The sequence below is a fragment of the Miscanthus floridulus genome, chromosome 16 (genome assembly GCF_019320115.1).
Source record: "Miscanthus floridulus cultivar M001 chromosome 16, ASM1932011v1, whole genome shotgun sequence".
NCBI classification, from domain to species: Eukaryota; Viridiplantae; Streptophyta; class Magnoliopsida; order Poales; family Poaceae; genus Miscanthus; species Miscanthus floridulus.
The window spans coordinates 60,035,264-60,055,827 of NC_089595.1; the positions used below are offsets into that span (position 1 = coordinate 60,035,264).

Sequence of the window (20,564 nt, forward strand, 5' to 3'; positions counted from 1 at the left end):
GATGCGGATCAATGTAGAGTGAAGCATAAAACTGCCGAACCCAAGATGGTACATATACTCCTATCCGGCCAATCAGATCTGCGAGCCTTGGCAAATATGACAAGTAGGGGCGGATGTGCTCTCCAGCTACTGCCACAATAGACTCTAAACTGCAGACTATCTGAGATCTGAACACTGCCCCACTGTTGAGATAGGCATTATAGAAATCCTCCTGGAGCGACGTGTAGAACCCCTCTACTGCTCTCTCATCCCTCCTTGGAGGAAACCACACATCGAACTCAACAAACCTCAGCTGGTGAACCTATCTGGCTGTGGCGGCCCTCAAGTCGAGGTGTACCACTGGAGGCGGACCCTGTGGTCTGGGCGGTGGGCGTGAACCCCTGCGCTGTGTAGCTGGCCTCGATGGAACTGTAGCACTAGTACGACCAGAGCAGCGTAGCTGGGGTGCTGGCTTGGTCTCCTCGGCCTACTGGCCCTCCTAAGTGTCTTGAGTTGGCTGAGGCTCTGCTGGTGGGGGCTACTGCTGTGGCTCCTGCTGAGACTCCCCCTGACACTGAGGCTCCTCAATAGCTAGACGACACCCTGCCATCATGACAGTCCTAGGTGGACTACCATGAAGTCGCTCAATCTCCCTTAGTCTGTCCTGTGCGTCTGGTGCCAGTTGATCTGCTATGACAAATCTACTGCGAGCACCACCTCTCTCGGCATGCTCTGCGGCCTCAGTGACTGTAGCTGCTCTCGCTGTCTCTGCGTCAGGGTACTTGCGCTTCTTGGATGTCACCTGCTTCGTTGCTTTGCCTTTCGGTCCTACAGGCTTCTAAGGCGGGGGCCTCCGGTCATCATCACCTGGGCCACCACCAACGTTTTTGGTGCGAGCCATCTGATCTGACAAGAGGATGAACTGCCGCTGATGAAGATCAACTGTCAAACTGACACTCCTGAGGCTTGGCCTCGATCCTTACTCGCGAGCTTGGCTCTGAGTTGACTGCCAACTGCCACAAGAACCTCAACGGCACCGACTCACTGCATGATAGAATAGATGGATATACGAATAAATACAATATATCTAATAGATGCGAAAAACCTAGGAAGCAAGCAATGTAGGTGCGAAATTGAGATGATGGGCAAGCTACCTGATGATCCGGTGATCCGAGAAAAAAAGGAGAGATGTCACGCGGGGAACCTCGGAACCGGCTAGGGTTAGGGTTCGCGAACCACTTCGATGAAACGGCGGCCCTGGATGATTTGGAATCAATGCTTTGCAATTTGATCTAGGTCACAAGCAAATCAAATTTGGGAGCAAAGGTCTTGCCTTACCAATGAATGAGGAGGCAAAGGTTAGGGCTTGGATCAATGGCCTTGAGTGGCGCTCGGAGCCTAGGAGCCGACGGTCACACACACGGGCGACGACGGCATGACGCTTGGCTGCGGCGGCGCGGTTGCGATGGAGGGCTGTCGCGGGAGGCTTGCGGATGCGGTGGCGCGAAGGGCTCGTCACGAGCAGTCGCAGACGGTGACGAGCGTGGGCGGCTAGAGATGAACGGCGGCAAGAAAGCTCGGCGGCGTGGTCGGCTAGGGCTTGGATTAGGCCGGGGGCGGAATAGATCAGCAATGTATGGTCGATTGAAATAAATAGGTCCCCCAACGTGACAAGAAAGGAAACGGAAAAGAGTCTTGAGACCGCACGAGATCCACTGACCGGACGCTCCAGTGGTAGCGACCGGACGCTACCACCCAGCGTCCGGTCAATTCCAGAGAGGTCCAATTCCTCTGGAATCGGGACCGGACGCGTCCGGTGGTCCATGACCGGACGCAGGTAGGGTCCGATCAGTATAGCCTGTTCCTTCTCCAAATGACCGGATGTTGGATTTCCTGACCGGACACACAAACGCAGCGTCCGGTCACTCCTTCAGCAGCAGTTCACCTCCTGTGAACTGACCGGACGCTGGACAGCAGCGTCCGGTGCAGCGTCCGGTGCACCTTTTCCAGCAAATCTTCAAAGTTCCTTCGCGCTGCCTGTTCCCAATCAAGTCCCAACTTGAATAAGATCCAAATAAACACCAATTGGGACTGATGTGAGTGACCTCTCTCAAACCCTCATATTTTTCAAAATATTTTGCCTTAGGCTATAATTCTTTTTAAGAAAATAGGCAATAAGAGGGCAAATGGAATAAAACGACAAAACAACATCCATGTATATGTAATACTATGTAAGTAAATCTAGTTGCTTGTCAAGTTTGATCCAAGGTTAAGCTTCTTCACACGCTTTTCGGCGGTTATCTTAACCATGTTAGACAAGCCCTATATGCATTGCCAAAAATTAAACATATTGTATATTACAATGAATGCAAGGGACAACACAAGCTCAATTTTTAGTGAAGTTACTAAAATCAAGCACATTGAGCTCATTCCGCAATCTACAAAATGTAGCCTCATCTAGCGGTTTAGTGAAGATATCCGCTAATTGATCTTCGGTTCTTACACCTTCTAGTGATATATCATTTTTAGCAACATGATCTCTTAGAAAGTGATGGCGGATATCTATGTGCTTGGTGCGAGAGTGTTGAACCGGATTATTTGCAAGTTTTACCGCACTTTCATTGTCGCACAAAAGAGGTACCTTTTCTAGAACTACACCATAGTCTAGCAAAGTTTGTTTCATGTATAAAATTTATGCACAACAAGCACCCGCGGCAATGTATTCCGCTTCGGCGGTGGACAAAGCCACACTATTTTGTTTCTTGGAGGATCAAGACACAAGTGATCTACCAAGCAAATGGCACCCTCCGGATGTGCTCTTTCTATCCACTTTGCATCCAGCATAATCCGAATCGGAATAGCCAACTAATTCAAATATAGCTCCTTTGGGATACCAAAGACCAATGCTTGGTGTGTGCTTAAGATACCTAAGGATTCTTTTTACGGCAATTAAATGTGTTTCCTTAGGATTAGCTTGAAATCTAGCACACATACACACACTAAACATGATGTCGGGCCTAGATGCGGTTAAATATAACAAGCTACCAATCATAGAACGGTAGAGAGTTTGATCAACCGGGTTACCTCCCTCATCTAGGTCGAGATGTCCATTGGTAGGCATTGGTGTCTTGATTGGCTTACATTCATCCATCTTGAATCTCTTGAGAAGATCTTTTGTGTATTTCTCTTGAGAGATGAAGATGCCTTCTTTCATTTGCTTGACTTGAAAACTAAGAAAGAATGTAAGCTCACCAATCATGGACATCTCGAACTCCTTCGACATCAATTCACCAAATTCTTTGCATGAGTCTTCATTTGATGATCCAAAGATGATATCATCAACATATACTTGACAAATGAAGATATGCCCATCAAGCTTCTTGGTGAATAGTATGGTGTCGACCTTCCCAATGGTGAAGCCCTTCTCAATGAGGAAGTCCCGAAGGCGCTCATACCAAGCTCTTGGGGCTTGCTTAAGCCCATATAGTGCCTTGGACAACCTATAAACATGATTAGGATATCTAGGGTCTTCAAACTCGGGAGGTTGATCAACATAGACTAGTTCATTAATAAAGCCATTTAAGAATGCACTTTTCACATCCATTTGATATAGTCTCATTTCATGATGTGATCCATATGCAAGTAGGATACGGATGGCTTCTAATCTTGCAACCGGTGCAAAGGTCTCTCCAAAATCCAAACCTTCAACTTGAGAGAACCCCTTTGCAACTAGTCTTGCCTTGTTCCTCACAACAACACCTTGATCATCTTGTTTGTTGTGGAACACCCACTTTGTTCCAATGACTCTTGCACCTTTTGGTCGCTCTTCAAGAGTCCAAACTTCATTGCGAGTGAAGTTGTTCAACTCTTCATGCATGGCATTGATCCAATCCGGATCTTTAAGAGCTTCTTCTACCTTGGTAGGCTCATAGCAAGAGACAAAAGAGTGATGAGCAATAAATGAAGTAAGTTTTTGAGATCGAGTCATTACTCCCTTTGATGGACTCCCTATGATGAGATCTTGTGGATGATCTTGTAGGAGAGGTGTATTTCTTCTATTAACCACTTGGGGAGGAGGTTGTGGAGCATCAACATCTTGTGCTTGAACCACCATTTGCTCATGGGAGATATGAGTATCTTCATTTTCTACTCTCCCATCTTTTTCACCATCTTGTGGTACACTCGATGAAGAGGGTTGATCAATGATTTGAACATCATCTTCATCATCTTTTAGCTTGATGTCTCCCACCGGAATATTCTTCATGGCCTCCCTCAATGGTTCATCACCTACATCATCAAGATTCTCATGTGCTCCTTGGGAGCCGTTAGATTCATCAAATTCCACATCATATGTTTCTTCAACCAAGCCGGTGGCATGATTAAATACTCTATATGCTTTGGACTTTGATGAGTAACCAACAAGAAAACCAATATCACAACGTCTTTGGAACTTCCCTAGGTGTTGCCGCTTCTTGTAGATGTAGCATTTGCAACCAAACACCCTAAAGAAGGAGACGTCCGGCTTCTTCCCATTGAGCAACTCATAAGGTGTCTTGCCAAGGAACTTTTGAAGAAATAGGCGGTTTGATGCATAGCATGCAGTGTTGATTGCTTCCACCCATAGAGCTGGGGATGTGTTGTACTCATCTAGCGTTGTTCTTGCAAGAGTGATCAAAGTCCGGTTCTTCCTCTCAACTACACCATTTTGTTGAGGAGTATAAGTTGCGGAGACTTCATGCTTGATCCCAACTTCATCACAATAAGCTTCAATGTTTGTGTTGTCAAATTCTTTTCCATTGCCACTTCTTATCTTCTTGAGCTTCACTTCAAATTCATTTTGAGCTCTCTTGGCAAACTTCTTGAAGCAAGATGCAACTTCGGATTTGTCATGAAGGAAGAATACCCATGTATACCTTGAATAGTCATCAACAATCACAAGACAGTAGAGATTCCCTCCCAAACTCTTGTATGTTGTTGGTCCAAAAAAATCCATGTGTAGGAGCTCTAGCACTCTTGTGGTTGACATGAAAGCTTTGGTTGGATGAGTATTTGCAACTTGCTTGCCGGCTTGACATGCACTACAAAGCTTGTCCTTTTCAAACTTCACATCCTTCAACCCTCTCACCAAATCATTCTTCATAAGCTTTTTGAGTGAGCTCATCCCAACATGAGCAAGTCTTCTATGCCATAGCCACCCAAGTGTTGTTTTGGTGAATAGGCAAGTCTTCAAATTTGCATCTTCAGAGGTGAAGTCAACTAGATATAAGTTGTTGTATCTAAATCCATTGAATATCACTTGATTGTCATCTACCTTGGATACAACAACCTCCTTCTCGGTGAATAAGCATTGAAAGCCAAGATCACACAATTGTCCAACGGATGGCAAGTTGAAGCTCAATGATGCAACATAGAGCACATTTGAGATGGAATGATCATTTGATATTGCCACTTTGCCCAATCCTTTAACCTTGCCCTTTGAATTATCTCCAAATGTTATTTTCTCTTGTCCATCTACCTCTTCATCTAGTGAGGTGAACATACGAGGATCACCGGTCATATGTTGAGTGCAACCACTATCAATAACCCAATGACTTCCACCGGTCTTGTAGTTCACCTACACACAAGAGATTCAAGCTTTAGGAATCCAAACTTGTTGAGGGCCCTTCACCTTCTCAACAAGTGACTTAGCCACCCAAATCTTCTTAGGCCTACTCTTGTTAGGGGGTCCTAAGAACATGACTTTCATCTTTCCACTAGAATCTTTTCTAAGCATGTAGTGAGCATTGAAAGCAAAGGGTCTAGCATGCTTGGGCAAGGGTTGTGGCGGTGGAGTTTGACACTCATGAGCAAAATGGCCTTCTTGTCCACACTCAAAACATCTCTTTGGCTTTGGCTTTGGCTTTGATTGTTGTTGTTGAGCTTGAGCCTTCTTCTTCTCTACACTTGCCACATATCCAATGCCACTTCTATCCATCTTCATGACGGTGTTCATGAGTAGCTCACTTTGAAGGTGCTTGCCTCTAGCAAACTTGCTCAACCCAATCTGGAGATGCTCTTTCTCCAACTTGAGCTTCTTATTTTCTTCCTTTAGAGCATCATCTTTCTTCTCTTCCTTGAGCTTCTTGTTTTCTTCTTTGAGCTTCTCATTCTCAAGGATCAACTCTTTGTCATGATCAAGAGTTTCTAACACAAAGATGTTGTGGCTTTTCATCTCTTCAAGATCTTTCATGAGCTTCTTATTATCACTCTTGAGCTTGACATACTCATCATAGTCATTGCACTCAACCACTTGCTTGCCTTTGCTACTAGATCCATGCTCAATGCTCTCATCAATTAAATCATCACATGAAGTAGCTATATCAATCTTGACAACATGGTTAGTAGCATCATGTGGCTCATTTGGTAAAAATTCTTGAGCAATAACAAGAGTATCATAATTAATCTTAAGAGTAGTGAATTCATCTTTTAGCTTGTTGTGGCTAGTGATGAGTTCATTGTGCACCCACTCAAGTTTATCATGTTTATCTTTAAGCTCTTTCTTGGAAGATTTGAGCTCCTTGAGTTTGGATGATATAGCATCATTAGTTTCTCTAAGCTCATCATTAGCCTTTTCCAATGTATCACACTTAGCTAAGAGTGAATCATTTTTAGCATCAAGCTTTTCATTTGTAGCTCTACTCTTTCTAATGATCTTAGTGTATTTTCTTAGTATTTTGACAAGATCATCATAGGTAGGTGAATCATCATCATCGCTATCGCTATCATCATCACTAGCTTGCTCATCATCACTACTATCATCAGTCTTAGTTACCTTGCGTTCACCCTTGGCCATAAGGCATAGGTGTGTAGAGGATGATGGCGATGGTGGCGATGAAGATGCAAGATCAATAGCAATGGCGGCCACCTTCTCATTGTCACTATCATCATCGGATGATCCACTTGACGAATCAATGTCCATGAGCCAATCATCGACAATGTAGGCCTTTCCACTCTTCTTCTTCTTGTGGAAGTCCCTCTTCTTACCATCTCTCTTCTTGTATGGCTTGTTCTTTTTCTTCTCATCTTCATCTTCATTGCTTGAGTCATCTTTCTTGCCCTTGTTCTTGTTCTTGAACTTGTATTTCTTGGGCTTTGTGCATTGATGAGCTAGATGGCCAAGTTCGCCACAATTGTAGCAATCCATCTCGGAGATTGGCCTTCTTCTTGAGCTAGTGAAGAACTTCTTCTTGCCGTCAAACTTGATGCCACTCTTGTTTAACTTCTTTAGCATCTTGGCGGTCTTCTTCACCATGAGAGCAAGACTTTCTTCATCATCTTCTTCATCACTTGAGCTCTCATACTCAAGTCTTGCTTTGCCCTTATCTTGGCTAGCTTTGAATGCTAAGTCCTTCTCTTTCTTCTATGTAGAGGATGAGCCATCTTGTGGGGTGATGTGCATGTACATCTCATGAGCATTGATCTTTCCCAAGATTTGTGTCAGTGTAGCGGCGGAAAGATCACCTTGATGTAGCACGGTCACGATGTGCCCATATTTGTCAATGGGGAGGACACTCAAGATCTTTCTCACAACGTCGGATGGTGACATTTGAGTAAGTCCAAGCCCATTGACTTCCTCTACAAGAACATTTAAACGAGAATACATCTCATTAGCACTTTCTTTGGGAAGCATCTCAAAAGAATTTAGCTTTTTAATCACAAGATGATAGCGTTCCTCACGCTCACTCTTGGTTCCCTCATGGAGCGCACAAACGTCCGACCATAGTGCATGGGCGTCTTTGTGGTTCCTTACACGGTTAAACACATCTTTGCAAAGGCCTCTAAAGATGGTGTTTCGAGCCTTTGCATTCCATTTTTCATAGTTAACTCATCACCTTGTAGGTTAGTAGCATCTCGAGGTTTTGGGAAGCCTTGTGAGGTGGCTCTAAGAATACCAACATCTAGAGCTTCTAAGTACGCCTCCATGCGGATTTTCCAATATGGAAAGTCATCTCCCTCAAAGATAGGAGGAGGTCCATCCCCATGAGACATCTTGCTCTAAGCGGTTAAGCTTAAAAACGTGAGCACGAGGCTCTGATACCAATTGAAAGGATCAAGATGCCCAAGAGGGGGGGTGAATTGGGCTAATTTTAAATTTTCTTGCAATAATCAAATCCTACGGATACCCCAATTAACACCTTGTGCCTAGAAAAGTGTTTCTATCAAGCTAACGCACAAAGGACTTGCAACCTATGTTCCAAACTTACTCTAGCATGGCAATTCTATGAATGTAAAGACAAGTATTGAATTGCTCAAAGTAAATACTCAAAGTAAATGCACAAAGTAAAGAGAGAGAAGAACGCGGCGATGTTTTGCCGAGGTATCGGAGAGTCGCCACTCCCCACTAGTCCTCGTTGGAGCACCCACACAAGGGTGTAGCTCCCCCTTGATCCGTGCAAGGATCAAGTGCTGTCTACGGGTTGATTCTTCGACACTCCATCGCGGCGAATCACCCAAAAGCCGCTCACAACTTGAGTTGGGTCACCCACAAGCTCCGCCGGGTGATCACCAAGCTCCCAATCACTACCAAGCCGTCTAGGTGATGGCGATCACCAAGTGTAACAAGCACGAACTCTCACTTGACCACACGAAGCCTAATGAGAAGATGGATGCACACTTTGCTACTCTTGATTCACTAATGAGGCTACTGTCTTGGATTCTCAAATCTCAATCACCTCACTAGGACCTTGCTCTTCTTGGCACTCACAAATGTGTTTCTCAACTGTTGGAATGAGCAAAAGTGACTCCACACACGAGTGGAGCTTCTATTTATAAGGCAGCCTGAAAAACGAACCATTATGAGCTTCTGCGGGGTGACCAGACGCTCCGGTCGTGTTGATCGGACGCTCCGGTCAGTTCAACCCGTGAACCAGTGAAAATGTGTTGACCAGACGCTGGCAGAGTCCGGTCACCACTGACTGGACACGTCCGGTCGCATTAAACCCTTACTGGAACCTTACTGGACTCGACCGAACGCTGAACCCCTAGGGTCCGGTCAGTACTGACCGGACGCGTCTGGTCGTAGATTCCCTTCTCTGGAACCTTACAGGAGTCGACCGGACGCTACCTTTCAGCGTCCGGTCACTTGACCTCTCCAGCGTCCGGTCGCACTGAACGCAGTCTGTTGAGCAAATGAACTGACTGGACCCTACGGCCAGCGTCTGGTCGCACCGGGGCCAGCGTCCGGTCAGCATTTGACCCTCCATTCACTTCCAACTCTCAATCATATGTGAATGAAGTTTGCTCCAAAGGATCTAAGGCATTCATAGGAGCTACCTAGAGCTAGTTTTAACAAGTGTGCACCACACCTAACTCACTAGACTCACCTAGGTCAAGCTTCCCGTCCATACCCCCCTTAATAGTACGGCCAAAGGAAAAACAAAGTCCTAAACTACTCTAAGTGTCACTCCAACTCCGATCGACACTTAGAACTAGTCATCCTTAACCTTGTCGTCCATCCTTTGAAAACCAAAATGATTTCCATCATAGGGGCATGACAACCTTGATTGCCCAATAGATCTCCATTACCATGACCTAACTTAATTGCCTCTGCAAACCACACGTTAGTCATAGTAATCTTGTATTGTCATTAATCACCGAAACCCATCTAGGGGCCTAGATGCTTTCAATATAGCCTATACTATTGGCTGGTCGGGGCACGTGGCACCTGCTGCTCGCTGGGCCTAACATCGTGCAAGGGTCTTGGAGACTCTGGCATTGATCGAGCTGAAGAAGATGGCCCCGCCGATGCCTGGCTGGTCGAGACCGCAGGCTTTGCCGGTTGGCTTAAAAATGATGGCGCTTCTAGCTGACTTGTCGATGGCATTCCCTGTATAGGTGGTGTCACGCCTCCACACAGGTTAATGTCACCAATTATTTTTGCCAACAAGTCCAGCTGGGTCATCCGTAGCTCCTCAGCCTTTTCTGGATCTACCTCCTTCGGGTATCCAGCCTCCAGGCGCTTGAGATCGATCAAGGGGTAGTGAGCACGTACCATGCTTAGTACATGTGCGCCTGTGTACTCACCCGCCTCCTTCATGAACTCCTGGAACCATCCCCATGCCTTTTGGCATCTCTCGATCAATCCTAGCTGTGGCATCCTTAGCACGTCCTCTGCTAGTGCCGGATCGATGAGGTTAAGGACCGATAAAATGCCCGTTGCCACCTCCTAGCACCGGTTCCTCCAGGTGTCATGATCCTTGGTGATCTATTGGCACTGCGCCTTCCAGCCGTCACGATCTTTTATCACGGCCTCCAGATGCTTCTTCGCATTGATTTTTATAACTACAAACCGTACATGCTGTTAAGATGCTATATTACGCCAAACTACGGCAGGCAACAAAAATGGGCAAAGGGGTTTGGAAAACTTACCTTTCAGCTCCTCTATCATCTTGGTCATGTGGTCCCGGAGCTGCGATTGGTCTTGCGCTAGTTTTCTATTGTCCTCTTTCAGGCGATCACACTCCACGACCGCATGACTGTTCTCCTCTCAGAGACGGACCACTTTGGCTTCTAAGCCTGCACTACAGCTGTTACTACCAACAATGCAACAGCACTTGTCAGTAGTCATTGTGATAAAGTGGCTACTTACTTGTTCTTCCTGCTCTTTATTACTGAGCTGGACGACCAGGTTCTGGTTCTGGGACTCTTGCACCGTCTTTTCATGGTTGGCGGCTTCAAGTCACTAGCGCAAGCGTTTCACCTCCGCCGTTAGCTCCTTGTTGCTTGCAGCAATCCCCTCGATATGGTCGAAGCATTTCTTGCGATACCTTGTGATCTTCATTAAGTCCTATGTGCAGATAGCTAAGTAAGACAGCTATGACTAGATAGCGAGATCAGGGGGTGAAGCAAAGCTTACCTGCACTTCCGTCACCAGCCGTTTCGCCGCCCGTTCAACTTTCTTGGTTTCTTCGACCTCCGGGATTTCCTCATGGACAACCCATTGGTTGTTCCGCCAACACGACACATACACATGTTGTCGCTTGTCCTGTGGATGGCCCAGGACCTCCTCCACTTCGTCCTCTTCGGGCTCTTCTTCGGGTCTCGGTGCTGGTCCGGCGTCAATAGCTTCCACGATCACCAAAGCCTTCCCACGGGCTTCAGCGTCGGTGAATGTGGGTTGTGCTCTCACCTCCGGTTGTTGCTCCTCGGTCTGCTCCGCCACCCTCGACGCTAAAGTTTTGCCCTCAGCAGGTCTAGTGCTCGGAGCACTCATGCCTGGCTCAGTTGGTCTCTTGACCACCTGCTCAGGGACTGTTGTCTGACTGCTCCCTTGCTGAGGCCCTGACGGATCTTCTGCTATGGCTTCCTCAGTGGCCGGCTGCTGGGCAGTCTGCTCTGAACTTATTGGTGGAGCCATGAAACTTCTAGCTAGCTGGTCCGGACTTTCTGTGGACGCCGAACTAGTACATCCAAGAAAAGTTCAGAAGGCAACCATATTCAATGCAAATTGCTAACTTATAATAAGGTTACAAATACTTACATGTTAGAAGCATGGAATGATGTGGCGAATGCGTGTCTCTTCGGCCACACTTGCTCCACGTGTTGTGCGGGTGACTCCTAGTCTCCCTCTACATCTAGCACTGTCGCTGGGCCTTGGTGCCCGACACCTCCGCCGCTTGTCCTTCGCGCTGCAGTGGTCGGTGGTGTGCTCGATCGGGTTGTCGCTCCCGTCACCGGTTGCGTTCCTTGCCCAGGTACTCCCGAGGTCGACCCGACTGCATCCTTCACCGCCGTCGGCAATGTGGGTCCCATAGGCGCGGAGGAGACACCCTGCTCCATCGACTCTAGTTGTTTCCTCCTCTTTCGAGGGACAAGTCGAAAGGTGTCTGCATCCTCTCCCTCCTCTGCGTCATCGTCTGACTAGGAAAAAATCGCCTGTCGACGCTTGTTGGCAGGTTTCTCCTTCGGGCCCTCCTCGGCCTCATTGATACTTAGCGCCCCCCCGATGAGCAGGGTGGTTGCTGATCTCTTCTTTGGCTGTTTGGGGGCAGCCGACCGCTTACCAGCAGCTAGGGCCGCTGCCTCCTCTCCAGCTCCGAGCACCGCCCAGTCGACGTCCTCGTCTTTGATCTCGACACTGGTCTGGGTGGTGGGACTAGCTCCTTGTGGCCACTCCACTCCAGGGGGTGGTGACGCAAACACTGTCACTCTATCCCAATCATTAACCTAGGTAACAAAAATGGGTGAACACAGTAAGTTTCCACTTATCCTACCACAATATAAAACTACAGGTACAGGGCAAGACGAGTTACCTTTGGGGGAGGTTGGGCAAGCTTGAAAGCATGCTCGATGTCGTTCAATCTAGCATAATTTGGATCAGCTAAGTTAAATAGCTCTCCAATTCTAGCTTTGACTTTGATTTTGTCAAGCGCCTCCTGCCTCGTCCTCGTCGGGTCCACGCTACCTTGATATTCATAGCCAGGATGTACTCTCCTCTGGTAGGGCTGGATCCATCGGCTGATGAAGTTCCCGACCACGCTCGGACCATCCAGTTTTTTCCATGAGATCATTCCAAATATTTCTGGAATCTGTTCCAGGTGCTCGGGCTTCTCTGACCAGCTTGTCCTCTTCTCCGGAATGTACCCCACGTCGCATAATGTAATCGTGTTCAGCTCTTCGTGGATGTAGAACCATTTCTTGTACCAGTCGTCTAGCGACGTGTTCCATGGGCAGTGCAGGTACTGGGCTTTCATGCCATCACAGAGGTTGAGGTACACACCCCCGGCTATCTTCGAACCGCCGCTTCCTTTCTTCCGTAGACAGAAAAGATGGTGGAAAAAATCGAAATGAGGCTGGAAGCCGCCATATGCTTCGCAAAGATGTATGAAAGTGGCGACAAGGAGGATCGAGTTGGGATGCAAATTGCAAATCCCAATCTCGTAGTAAAGACAGAGCCCCTGAAGAAAAGGATGTACTGGAACCCCAAATCCCCGCTTAAAGAAGTCTTCAAACACCACGATCTCACCTGGTTGTGGATCGGGGTATCCCTCGCCCTCCGGCGCACGCCATCCTGCGAGCTCCTTGTTGTGGAGTACCCCCATGGTGACGAGGTCTTCAATGGTCTGCTTGTTGCTTCTCGATTTCCACCACTCCTTCGCCATGACTCCTGCTTTCTTCTGCGCATCGCTTTTCGCCATGACTCTGGCCTTGCTGATGAATGAGGAAATGGCGGAGGATTGATTGGTGGTAATTTCGGAGGTATTAGGGTTAGCGAGAGGAAGAAGATGGTTGCGGCTGCGAATGTCAATGGGGTTCAGTAAAAAGTAACTTACCTATCTTATACTGTATTTAACCCAAGAGTTATGCCGTTTTGTCTGCCCGAGATTCTTGGGAGACGTGCGCACGTGCTGCAGACGATTGTTTTCACAGCCTCGAGATCTATGCCAATATATGCACCTCTTCGTTGCCAGTGTGGGAGGGCCCACGCTGACGCACCTACTTACAGGTGCCACGCAACTGTTTACTTGAAAAGACATAAAGGCAGTATGACATGCTATACCCGTCTACTTCTTTGACCAGATGTGTCAGATTGGACTTGACAGAGCAAGTAAATAAATAAATATAAAAAATAATAGTACAAGTGGCATATGGCTTTTCGCCACACTTCTCATGCTCGGGGACTGTTGCGACTATCCTTGTGCTCGGGGACTGTCCAGACCACCATCGTGCTCGGGGACTGTCCAGACCACCATCGAGCTCGGGAACTGTCCAGACCACCATCGTGTTCGGGGACTGTCCAGACCACCATCGTGCTCGGGGACTGTTCCGACCACTCTCATGCTCGGGGACTGCCCCGACCACGCTCCTAACATTTCTCGGAGACCGCTCTCCTCGGCTACATGTGATTTGTACTCACATATAGTTGAGAGGCATTTATTTAGACCTTGCTACAAGGCTGATACCTCGTCTTCCAGCAAGCTCGGGAACTACATCGGTACGATGCACCTGCCGGTGCATCTCGTATTGCTTGTATGACGATTGGATTCTCAACTTCAGTGGGAATTCTTTTTAGACCCTGACACCACGTGCCTACGTCACCTACTACCAGGCTCGGGGACTAAGTGGGCACACTTCACCTTGCGGTGAATGTGCTTATTTTATCGACCCCTACGCTCTGACCGTTGGCCATAACTACCATTGTACAAGGGTTCTTTACATTTCTTTTCAGAAATACAAGTGGGCACACTTCATCAGGAAAGAAATCTTTTTCTTTTTTCTTTAGAGCACCATGCATTCTTCGGACAACCGAAATCTTCGGCTATAATCGTGGTCTACTGCTTTCTATTCTGACCAGAATACAGGCACATTTGCTTGGTCAATGTTTCAACCAGTTGGAGATGACATGAAGACGGATCGCATTAGCCGAAGGAGATCGAACGGCGTGTCGCAGCATAATACATGGTGCTCGGGGACTAGCTGTGGGGGTATTAACCCCTATACCCTTATGGCTAGGCTTGGGCCGGCCCGGATCAGGGGGTCTGGCCCACTAGAAGACGACGCGCGGCCCGGCTAATCTGTTCGGAGTCCCGCGCAAGGAATCAAGGCAGATTTGGAGATCAAGCAAGATCCTGATCGGTTAGAATAGGAATCCTTATCCGGCCACCTATGGCAATTGTAACTGGTTAGGATTAGTTTCCAGATCTGTAACCCTGCCCCCCGGACTATATAAGGTGGGCAGGGGACCCCTCTAAAAAACATCTCTCATTGATATACAGCAATACAATCAGACGCAGGACGTAGGTATTACGCCTTCACGGCGGCCGAACCTAGACAAAACCTCGTGTTTGTCTTGCGTCACCATCTTGTTTGTAACTTGCGCATCTGTCTGCCTATAATCTACTACCTTGGGCATACCCCTAGGTAGACTGCCGACCATATTTCGTCGACAGTTAGCTTGAGCCAAGAACCGACACTCTTGAAGCAACCATCACTGTCGGTTGGGACTACAAACCGACAGTGTTGTTCAACTAGACACTGTCGGGTGGAGCCAGAAACCGACACTGTTTTCTGCAGATCAGTGTCGGTTTTTAAGAACCGACAGTGATGTCAATCCCTCATCACTACCAATATGCCACTATCAGTTCTAAATCCAGTAACGAAGGGGGTTTCGACAGTGATATGCAGATCTGAACTAGCGTGAAGCCGGAAAACCTGCTCCTGGACGAGCGCGGCAGACTCAAGCTCGCCGACTTCGGGCTTTGCGCCTTCGCTGACCGCCAGCTCGGCGCCGACGGGCTCACGGCCACGGCCTGTGGGTCCCCTGCCGACGTCGCTCCGGAGATCCTCCTCAAGAAGCGCTACGACCCCGGCAAGGCCGACGTGTGGTCATGCGGCGTCGTGCTGTTCTCGCTCACTGCCGGCTACCTACCATTCAACGACGGCAACCTCATGGGCATGTACCGCAAGATTTGCTCGGGGAAGTTCCGGTGCCCCAAGTGGTTCTCCTCGGATCTCCGGTCCCTCGTCGGGAGGATGCTGGATCCGGAGCCTGATAGACGCATAAAGGTTGGTGAAATCTTAAGCCACCCTTGGTTACAGCAAGATGGCATGTCCATCCCAGTTCCAGTTGCTTCTTCTTGTCATCCTACACCTGAGGTGGTGAAATGGGAAGCAGAATCAGAGCTGGCAAGGGAGATGAATGCATTTGATATCCTTACATTCGCGTCAGGGTGTGACCTGAGCGGCTTGATCGGGACTTTGCCAGATAGGGCTCGATTTGTTGTATCGAGCTCGAGTATAAATGCCAGGTCAATCTTGGACAAAGTTGAGGAGCTAGGGCGTGAAGATGGGTTCAGGATGAGGAGGAAGGAAGAGGCAGGGTTTGGAGGGATTCTATTTGAAGCAATGGACGGGAAATTCGTCGCGCAAGCAAGTGTTCGTCTGCTGCACGAGGAAATGTTGCTTGTTGAGGTTGAAAGAGCTAGCAACGAAGAGGTACCAAAATTTTGGGAGAAACTTCAATCAAATCTTAAATTCTCAGCAAACTGAAGATCAAGATTGCCTATTCGAATAAGTTGGTTCAAGAGCCCATCCTCTTGCCAATTGCCGTTCCTCCATATAAGAAGACACTGATTTGATACTGATCGCATCAGTATGGATGAGATGGCCATTGACCAAATTTGTAGCAGAAATTGACCAAATTTGGAGCAGAAATTACCTGTGGTACAAGACAATTGTAAAACCCCAGCTATGGCCTTATTTGGCTGCACTCCTATCCACATCAATCCATATATACCGGAGTCTAAAATTAACTAATTTTTACCTCTATCCGCTTCAACAACCATGGAGTAAAGTGAATACGAGTGTAGCCAAAGAAGCCCTAAGAAAATAAACATATGACACCTTTAGCACAGCTTCGTAACTTCACATGAATGATGAACATATTTTGTCCACCATTTTAGAATATTTAATAATACTCAAATATTTTCATGTTTTCCTAGTAATTCCATTATGTTCTAGTTCTACCATATGTGAAAATTACAGAGGAGCCTTGCTATTGAAAATTTATAATAGAACGAACGCAACACAAATAGAATGACTATAGAATGCTATGTAAGTTGTCGTCCCCATTCTTAATGCAGGTGTCCTCGGCTGAGCCTGGGCCTCGTGTTCCATAAAACATGGAATAAAAGAAAAATCTACAACCATGTTTATCTCTTAAAGAGCAAAAGCAATAGACCTAGTTACCCGAGCTATTTTCTACATCAACTTTAGAGGCACTATCTGCGTTGCCATACATTACAAACTGTGCCATTTAGGTGTGCATCACTAGTACAATTGAGTTAAGTACCGGTGGTTCCAGACCTATTTCTACTGGCGTTTAGGGCCACTTCCAGTGTGAAAGGCTAGTGAAAATTGCAAACATTAATGCGTCTACTTGAGATGCGCCAGTGTTAATGCATTTACACAGGCGGTTTGCTTAATCTAACCACCAGTGTAAAATAAATTTATATTGGTGGTTCACCTAAGTCAACCGCCAGTGAATATGTTTTTACACAGGCGGTTTACCTAAAAGAGCCACCTCTAGAAAATGTTTTCTTGAGGCTATATAGTAGCATTACAGCCAGTGAATTGTTTTTAAAATTTAAAATTTGGCGCCATATATTTTCCGCCAGTGAATTATTTTGCAGCCTCTAATAGCAGCAGCGTCTTCTTTTGCAGCCTCAGCCGCTTTCGATGACTTTGCATCTTCTGCTCCCGCTGCCCCCTTGGCGCCCCTCCTTGGTGCCACTGGAAAGTTCGAGCGACAACCACGAGTGGGCGCCAATGTTATTCTATACCGAAGTCTTCAAACACCAGAGAGCTGCCGAACTACGAATAACACTGGGAAGTAGCGAAGCTATAACAAAAGTGGGGCAAAGGAAGATAGCGAAACTTGTAAAAGCAATCAAGAATCATCATCCATCCTCTTACGTTGTTGTTCGGGGAGCACTATTTATAGGCCTCCTCTTGCATTACAAAAGACCGTCATGCCCCCACTCTAGTCAAGTCACAACAATCAAAAGGGGATCCAAGTACCCATGGCCACGGGGACCACACAAACTGGCTTCGCTCGGGAGCCGCCGTGAACTGCTTTCGCATAAGGGGAAACCCCGCCATTTCGAACTCCGGTCAATCCTACCCTTGCCTCCCCGCATTTTGGCTCGAGCCAATGGCCCCCGTTGTGCGAGTGAGTGTTGCTCCTCGCCATTCTGGGGAAACTCCGCCGACGCCCTGCGAAGCTTGGCGAAATCATGCGACCTGCAAAATCAAATCAATGGCAAAAAGTGTGGAACACCGCGGGGCGAGAGGATCTCGACCAATAGGACCCTGCCCAACACTAAGGGTAGGCTACCATAAAAAGTTCACTGCAGTTGGACTACATAAGCAGGCTCTATTAATAAAACACAAAAAACACCTAGATTTACTATTGCAACCAATATTTTGTTCTTAAGCATAGTGTTTTATATAGGGAATGTGTAGATTATAGTATCATGAGTCCAAAAAGATTGAATTTTTATTTTACAATATTTATTTAATTTTATATTGATTTTGCATGATCTCAATTTTAATTGAATTTGGAAAAATAAAAAGAAAACATAAATGAAGAAGGTCGTCCTGGGCTTGTTCATAGGCTCGGCCCAGGCCCAGCGGGCGAAGCACCCGACCTGGAGTTGCAAATATTTCGTCAGGAACCCGATCTAATTCAAACTCCTTTCCCTTCCAGTGATTCCACAGCCGTTTCGAACAGCTACGTCCGAGTTGCGCTTGCGGGCTGCGGCATAGATAGATGTAGCGCGGCTCTGTCCTTGCCCTATGCCGGCAGCCACGAGCTGACGAGCAGTACCTAGGAGGGATGCAGGAAGCCAGGATGTAGCAGAATTGGACCTCCATAATTGCAGGTGATTTTCTAATCTAATTTAGACATGGAAGCCGATGGCTTGCTCTTCTCGTTCTTGCTCTTAACTCCTCTTCTTGTTCTAAGTTAAACATCAAATCCATGATATTCATTAATCGCAATGGAAGCCGATGGCCTGCTCTTCTCGTTCTTGCTCTTAATTCCTCTGTTCTTGTTATTGGATCAATGCAGGCAGCTGCCCCCTGTTCTTAATTCTCTGTGTTCTTCTGTGTAGTTTTTATACTATGTTGTTTGAAGAAAAGAGCACAGGGGTACTAGACTGCACTAGATCGTATTTACACGCAAACATTAAATTCTTACTCTGTATTTCAACAAACCTAATAGCCGGCTAAATGGTTAGTCTATTATATCAGTTATTAGCTATAGTATTAGCTTATTTATATGATGTGGCAATGTCATACAGCCTGTGGCTGGCTAAATTATTAGTCATGCTTTAAATTTGGATGAAGCAACGAGGGCCAAACATTGCCTATTGATAGATCATTGGAGCCGATAAATGTAGCCACAGACCTTGACTCCTCGTCGTCGTAAAGCTTCTTGCTATGACATAAGCAAGAAGTCAACGCGATAGTGTCGATCGTTAAACCACTCTTTACTTTGCTGACCTGATCCAAAAGAGACGACCAAGAGATCGCCATCACATAACATAGCACCGAAAGTGCCTACTTTTATTTCGAACTTCCCAGATTTTTGTATCTGCCCAATGCGTGGGACTAAGGATGAAAACGGTCAGAAACGGTATTACAATATAAAAAACGAAAGTGGTCAGCTCGGGATATTTCTATATTTTAGCAATTAAAGAGTACAAAAAAATGGTTAAAAATGGTAGTGAAACCAATTAAAAATGACAAATTTTTATGTTTGGCAAAATTTGGAAATGGTATCATAATATAGAAAATGATATCATAATATAGAAAATGAAAGCGGTTGGTTCAGAATATTTTCGTGCCCTGTTCATCCTTACATGGGATGCAACGTCTGCAGGATTTACCTGCCCCCTCTGTCGCCGTTCAACAGTGTGCAGTCTGTTCCTACATGTTGGGACGCAGGACTTGGGATGAAAATGGATCGGATATGGACGAATATCATCGATATTACATTTATTTTCATATTTCTGTCTGGATTCGGATTCGAATGCGGATAGTGTCAACCATGCTGGATAGGATACGATTGGATATCAACATCATAAATATGCGATTTGAGTATTCGGATACGGATATAGTATCGGATGTTGAATATCCGGACTCGAATACGGACAGATTTGGACCCCTCTAAACGAATTTGGTCTCGAATGCGGTCAGAAAATATCCGTACCGTTTTCATCGCTACACAGGACACTGCCATATTGGGTGCAGTAGTAGCACAAATTTCATTGGAAGAGTATTTCCTCCACTAAGCAGATAAATGATGTATACATAGGAAAATGGATACGCTGTGCTAGCAGATCTAGCGCGTTCAATCAATACATGCAAGTAAGCGATCATGGATCACTACCACTAGACACGCAATGTGGCGGAAAAAAAAGTTAGAGTAGTCTGATCCAACATCGTTCACGTCGATGTAGTGGAAGTAGGTGTACATCCTCACGCACCAACAACAACAAAACGCCTGCCCGCCTTGTTCGTTTGTGACGCGTTCATCGTCGATCAACGTCGTAGCAACAGCAGCAGCATCATCTCTACAGCATCCTCACATGCGGAGATGGAGCACCGGATGCCGGTGTGCTTGCACCTGGCACGCAGCCAAGAGGGAGACAGGGGGCTTAGGCTTAGAATGTCGAGTTCAATTTCCCATAAGGTCTTAGTACATTTATATATGGATGATGACTCCCTATCTCTACATCAACTAGCGGTATGGTACTAATTGATGTTGCATGTTTCACCTACACTCATGGACTTTAAACATTAAAGCTGCCCCTCACTAAAAGCCCATTAGCAGTATCCTAATGGATCATTATTATGTTTTAGCCCTATTATGGATCCATTCCATAACAGGTATGATTGCCTCTTGGACATGTCACCAACAATCTCCCACATGCACTAGGTTCGTGTCTACACAACCATGTTCGAAAACCATTTTGAGTAATTAATCAATAGTGGTGCCTAGCAGCACATATTAAATCATGCATATATACACATAAAGATAATAT

The 20,564-nt window shown here is 46.5% G+C and overlaps 1 protein-coding gene across 1 annotated transcript in view; it reads left to right on the plus strand.

The window, feature by feature from the left end:
• LOC136511895 (CBL-interacting protein kinase 22-like) overlaps positions 1 to 16,005 on the plus strand; it is a 31,089-nt gene extending 15,084 nt beyond the window's left edge. The window contains exon 3 of the mRNA XM_066505913.1: positions 15,153 to 16,005. Coding sequence (XP_066362010.1) covers positions 15,153 to 16,005 — 853 coding nt within the window. The remainder of the gene's footprint in view (positions 1 to 15,152) is intronic.
• Positions 16,006 to 20,564: the final 4,559 nt, after the last annotated feature.